This window comes from Netta rufina, assembly GCF_964035555.1.
Source record: "Netta rufina genome assembly, chromosome: 3".
Taxonomy (NCBI): Eukaryota; Metazoa; Chordata; class Aves; order Anseriformes; family Anatidae; genus Netta; species Netta rufina.
Window position 1 is genome coordinate 115,405,656 of NC_140125.1, and position 6,826 is coordinate 115,412,481.

Genomic DNA, 6,826 nt, shown 5'->3' on the forward strand with positions numbered 1-6,826 from the left:
AAATCTCTCATGCAAAAGGTCTGCTTCAGACAAAGATTTAGCAAGAAGAGGTGCCTTCCATTAGTGCCATTCTGTCAGGTACACTGTAATTAGTGCATGGATGTGCCTAAGCATTATCCCCTCTCTGACCTGCAGGCATATATATATATGCCAAGAGAATATACCAAGGGATGTACCGAGCTTTCCCTTGGATCTGTGTATAATGCACTTTTTCCTCTCTTGCTTTCTATGATGCAGCTCCCAGTTATGTGCTGGCTGCATTAAATCTTCACAGCACAGAAACTCACTTACTTTGACAAATTACTTTTATACAGGACTAAGGGCACCCTTGCTGTTAGTACAAGAACAGGCAGAAAACATAACAAACTAGCCCAAGATTCCTCCTGAGTCCCTTCAGAGCCTTTCCATAGGCTTGGTTCTCTAAAGTCCTTTTCCTGAAGCTCCTGGCTCATTCTCAAGTCAAGAGACAAACCTGACCTTGTTTCTCCAGCAGGCTAAACCCTAAAATCTTTGTTCTCTTCCTCCCCCCATGGTTTGTCTTTCTCATCTCTTTTGATCCGTTCCCCAGTTGAATTCACGAATAAATCTGAACAGCTTTACAGGGTCCCCTTCCAACACCTGGACTCTTTGTTCTGCCTTTGTCTGTACTCCGCCTTTCTGTTCTCCTTTGTCAGAAGGGATTGCCAAAACTGGTTCTCCCTCAGGCTTTAGTTAATCTCCTTTTCAAAATAAAATAGGACTCCTTTTATTCTGGACCAGATTCATGTGAGGTGTTGCAATCATGGCCCCTTCCATTTCAGTAGATAAGCAGAAATCTATTGCTAAATTTTAATAGTCCCCATTATGTATCTAATGACTGGCTCATATCAGGTCTAAGAGGAACTTTACCAGCAGTGCTGGACATACATTTGCACAGAGATATCCCCAAAATACTAGAGATGTGCAGTAAATTCACCAGAATGCAGAAACCTTTGGCACACATTCTCTTCACAGTTGCATCCTGCTTCCAGTCGCACCCATTCAAATCCAAAATGCAACAAAACTGTGGTGCAAAACTTGAATGCCAGTAGATTCACTTGCTTACAAGACCACAGGATAATTTGAGTTGGAAGGGACTGCAGGAAGTCAAAGAAGAGTCAGCCACAAAACCAGACCAGGCTCCTCAGGGCTTTATACAATCCAACTTTGGATCCAGATGGATCCAAACAGAGTTTTGGAAGTAGACTGGGGTAACAGAAAACACACTCTATCTCCAGATCACAGCTAAGTGCCAGAGTGGTATAACAAATCTCTCACTGTCCTATTTCCCAGTAGAGATCTGATTTTGGTACAGTTCTCAGGCTGAGATCTAGGTGCTGGAAGAGGTGGCCCAGAACAGTAATTTATACAATACACGGAAATACTAATAGTTGTCAATGTGCTCTGGAATTCAGTCTTCAGATGTATTTGGAAATAAAATCAGATTCTGAAGCAGTGACATTAATTCCTAGTCCTCACCTCACTTCAGACACTTTATGCTTTAATGCTTTGCATTCATCCAGCTCTAGGGTGCCCAGAGTACACACCACTGAAGGGTAGGACACACACAGCTAAAAGCTTTCCTGCCATTGTAGGATCCACTTGGTTCAAGAAAATTCTCAACATGCCAGTTGTTCTCTCATGAATCTTTGAAGAGCTACTGGTCAGGAAAATGAATTTCTTGACGAGAGAAAGGAGACAGACTTGTCTCTCTAAAGGATGGGAAAAAAATAAATAAATAAATAAATAAAATCTACTTCTCCTTGTAGATTTTCCTGCTTCTTAATTTCACATCTTAATTTCTCTTAGGCCATCACAGGGAAAGGAAAGGTTTGAGGATTTATATCAAGACAGGCAGATGGGTTTAGAGACATCCAAGTATTGTGATGCAGATATCCCAGAAAATGGTTATACAGAAGGAATAATTAATTCTTCAGTCAGAAGCAGTACAACGGGAATATCCATTACAGTTTAATTACAAAACAATTTTTAAACTTACAACCACTTCTGAGTCTTTTGGATTTTCCATGAGCAGTTTCCTCTAAGCAGAGAAGTCATAAGTGGTTACTACATTTGGTTTTAGGCTCATGCTGTAAGATTTTTGATTTCACCCAGATTATTAAATTCTACCAAAGTGCTCCTGCAGCACACAAAAGATTGTCTGAATGCAGAAGTATGTGAGGTTTGGTTATTAGTGAGGTTTGGTTAGAAACTGAAAAGGTGTGTGAATCACTCTGAAAAATGAGCAGGGAAGGAAGTGGGCATTCATGCTTTTCAGCAATGATACAGATGGCAGGTTTGCCTCCAGGACATTACCTTGTACTGGAAAGCCACAGCTATGTAATTTCTTAGCTAAAGTGGTAGTCACAAGTCTGCTAAAACCCTTTCTCCGATGCTCTGGAAGAGTATAACTATGAATCATGGTGGCAAACTGGTCTGTCAGGCTCCAGGAGAGGGGATACCCCTTGTCATCTAAGACACAGGCACTGGGGAAGGAGCAAATGAGGTTAGCAAGGTACTTCTCACACCTCGGATTGCCTCCTCTCGACCAGGTTTTGTTGAGCAGGCTGGAATGGGAGATGTCCAGGTAAGCCAGGGTGAATTTAGGATTCATCCTAAGAGAGTACAGAAAATAGATTAGGAAAAAAAAATGTGCCTCACACTCCCCAAAATACTACACTAGGTTTAAAACCACTTTTTCCAGCTGAATGGGCTTCCAGATCTATATTAGAAAGGGGACTCAGAGACCTGAGCTCATTAGGCTGGAGTTTTGTGAATAACTGTAGAGAGGAAGGATGCTCTATTTTAGGTCTTTGTTTATACAGACTCCTGAATCCACACAACACATTCTAGAGATTCTAGAGATGCCCTATTCCTTACAGAAAAAGTGAACACTGTTAAGGAAGACAAGTAGCCCCAGCGTCATATAGCTGGCACAGAGGAGTGGAAAGGATTTGATTTCCAATCTCTCATCTTCCAAGACCCACAGAGTCTCTCTGGATTTTGAATCCACTACTTATACATTTATCCCAGGAAATAATGGAGCCTTCAGTTCCCCTGCTCTTCTGCTCTGATGTCAGACAAATCTCACTGGCAGAAGAAATGTAGAAAACTTAGAAAGTTTCAAGCAGTTGTGTAAAGCACTCTTGTGAAAAACAAATTTTTTGGAAATTCCAGATCTATCTGCCAAATCTAAGGAGCACAGGAAATGACACAGGAAAGGAGGCCTGTGGAGCTCATGTATACATCCAGAGACGAAGGGATGGGGACTATTCTGAAATATAAAACTGCAAAAGTGATAGATGTTAAAGAATGACATCAGTCAGTTTTAAGTTTCTAATTATTTCCTTAGCAAGTAATTCCTCAGTCAGATTTTTAACCCAGTCAAAGAGAAAGCCTAGCAGTCTTCCTATTATTTGTTATGTAAATATACTTTCTATAAATATATTGTAATGACATTGATAAATGATATGGTGTCCTTAGACATACTGAAGTTTGACGTCTGGCAGCATGTCTGGGTCTGAGTGGATTACCATCCGGAAGGAGGATGTTTTCACATCTACCTGCTTAGATAAAGCAACAGCTCTGGATATTCCACAGATTCCGTCCTGGAGCCCTGGGTTTACAAAGATGAACACTGAGGTACTTAAAAAAATATATATATATTTTTAATAAAGTCCACTATTACACTTTTTACAGAACTAGCCAGGTACCTGAGATCTCCAAAATTATAGAATACACTCAAATATATACATGTATATGTGTGTGTGTGTAATACATAATAAATATATTCTAAAGAAATACATTATTGTAGAATCATACAATATCCTGAGCCAGAAGGAACACACAAAAATAATTGAATCCAGCTCCCTGCTCCACACAGGACCACCCAAAACCCTATGTCTGAGAGCATTGTCCCAGTGCTTCTTGAACTCCAGCAGGCTCGGTGCTGTGACCACCGCCCTGGGGAGCCTGTCCCAGTGCCCGACCACCTCTGGGTGCAGAACCTTTCCCTCACCCTCAGCCTGACCCTGCCCTGTCCCAGCTCCATGCCATCCCCTTGGGTCCTGTCGCTGTCCCCAGAGAGCAGAGCTCAGCGCCTGCCCCTCCGCTCCCCTCATGAGGGAGCTGCAGGCTGCCATGAGGCCTCCCCTCAGCCTGCTCTGCTCTGGGCTGAACAAACCAAGGGACCTCAGCCGCTCCTCACACGCCTTCGCCTCTAGGCCGTTCACTATCTTTGTCTCTCTCCTTTGGACACTCTCTAATAGTTTTATGCCCTCTTGAGATTGTGCCGCCCAACACCGCACTAAGTGCCCAAGGTGAGGCCTCAGCAGGCAGCGGTGTCTGCATTCAACTTCCAAGCACAGGCTCTCATTAGACTTCTAATTACCACATTAACTACTGCTCAGCTCAGTCTGAGCAGTAACACAAACAAACAAACAAAAATCCTACAAAAGCAATACCTTAGAACTTGTGTTTTGTATAAGTACAAAACACCTTTATGCAGAGCAGAATGGCAGGATCCACACTCCATTAAGACTTTTTAAACCAACAAGTTCATCTATTCTGTTTCCTTTAAACCAAGTAAGGACTATACCTTGAATCTGAAAAATTTGTTCCCAGTTGATGGCATTTGTGTTTTCCAGTAGCTCCTGGTAAGCCTGTGGCTCCTTGTAGAAAACTGCATGTGCGTTAGTATAATGGTCAAGGTCATCTGTCTTATTATGGGGAGAAAAAAATACAGAATTAAACTTTAAAAAAGAAAAAATACAGAATTAACCTTTCACACTGGAATCAAAACTCACTGAAAGGTAACCCCGGAGATCCATCAATGGTTGGAGCTTCACAGTGGATTTTAATAGGACATCTTCCTTGGTGGTTTCAGTAATAGAAACATCTATTGCTCTCCATAGTGTCAAAAGTAGCAGAAAGCAGCAATGGAAGTAAACCTTCATATAACCAAGGCACAATAACCTAGGCCTGGTGGCAGTTTCCTGAAGCTCTTGCTGAATTCATTGTTCAAAACCCACCTTTTCTACCAGTTGTCCCCGAACCAATATCGTCTTATTTTGGTCACCATCGTCAACATGTTTAGACTGCACATGTTCTGGTAAACAAAATAGCAGCAATGCCTGTTCTCTGTCCTGAGTTGAAATAGCACAGTCAGTGCACGTCAATACTGTTAAATCCTCTCAGTCTCCAGAACAGGATGGCAACAACATCCAAACCTGGGGATCGTCATTGTCCTGTGCTGACTCCTGCACTGCTGGCCTAGGAGCACTGGCTGTCCCAAACAGCATGCCAAGGATCTAGCACAGGCAGCACTCATAGTACCTGATGCGAAACCACACCAACAGGAGCCTGTCTCCTGATAAGGCTCAGTCAAGTGCCATGAGTGCAGGTAAAATATGTCCCTGCATAAGCTGTGCAAGTTATTCTGCAGTCAGTGTGATCAGGATGCTTACAATTACTTAGAGCATGTACTTCACAGGTAAGTTAGGTTAGGCTATAGTCACTAGTCAGCTTGCTTCAGGAAAGAGCAGCACTCCCTGGAGTGGGCTTTGCTCTTGCACCTACCTGCATTTTATGGTTCCCACCCTCTCTGGCTACACGCTTCCCAGATAAAGCTCTCTTCATTCACAAAGCTCTCAGAAACAAAGCTAATAACATGTATATGTACCTGCCTTTGGGGACGGGTGATAACAGCTTTGAAGTCTGGCCATGAATCTACCACCACCTCCTTCCTGAAGGGGTTTCCTCTGTTGATGTTCATCACAGCTCCATAAACCTGTAGGATCAAGATCCAAGAGAAGTAAGACAGTGTGAGACGCACTCGTGGCACCTGTGTTATAAACTGCGGAATGTACCAGCAACACAGAGCTGAAAGCACACCTTTAGATTTTCATATACACACATTTATCACATAGATTGACACATTCACATCAGACATTATCTATCATGAAGATAAATCATTGTGTAACTATGGCAACCTTAATTACTCTGCAGGGAATTGGAGACTGGGAGATTGGAGATTTGGAGGGACAGGTTTGCTTCTTCCTTTCTTTTCTTAAATACATAGACTTAGTTCAGTAAGCAGGGCCACATGGATATCTCAGATGTAGTCATATAAACAGCAGCTATCAGTCAGACCAGAAGAAACACAACCTTCTCCCCAGAATATTGATTCCCAGATAAATGTCCCAATGTGCTGATGGAAGTACCACAGAAAAGAACAGGTCTGTGCTGTGTTACCTTGAGGGACACAGGAAAACTCCACCTTAACATTTTCTCCAGCTTCTGCAGCTTTGTGGAGCAGTTGAGCACCAACATCTTCCTTACAAACCTTCCTGAAAAACACACACGAGGTGTAAGAGTCACTCAGAAAAGCAGCAGTGTTAGGTAACAAGTAATTTCATACCTGCTAATTTCATAAAATGAGATAGCTCCCACAAGTCCCTTGTTTCTTCAGAAGATGGATGTAAAGAGAAAAGCAAGATGGGATGGTGTTTCACAGAAGCTGGAGTCAGAAAATCTCAGGCTTAATTTATTATCCAGCACCAGCTTTTGTGCAACATCTGCCAGGTCAGTTATAGATAAATTCACAAAGAAGTCTTTCTCATATGTCTGACACCAAAAACACAGGGAGGTGAGAGAGGAGGGAATCCTTACCACCACTTACCACCAATTTTTTAAGCCTAGGTATAACTGAACTATCTTACTAGCTACTAACTAGTAATGAGTAGCATGTTGATTCAGCCTTCAACATTTTAGGCTGTGATTTGGGACAGTTCATCAGGAGATATTGCGA

General features: G+C 42.3%; 1 protein-coding gene across 1 annotated transcript; it reads right to left on the reverse strand.

Annotated features, from left to right (window-relative positions):
- Window positions 1-2,209: 2,209 nt before the first annotated feature.
- Window positions 2,210-6,348, reverse strand: GLYATL3 (glycine-N-acyltransferase like 3; the record flags this gene model as incomplete). The annotated part of the gene is made up of 5 exons (XM_084284365.1): window positions 2,210-2,633; window positions 3,508-3,634; window positions 4,616-4,757; window positions 5,699-5,806; window positions 6,271-6,348. The coding sequence occupies 5 exons, from the start codon at window positions 6,346-6,348 to the stop codon at window positions 2,210-2,212; spliced, it is 879 nt and encodes a 292-aa protein (XP_084140491.1).
- Window positions 6,349-6,826: the final 478 nt, after the last annotated feature.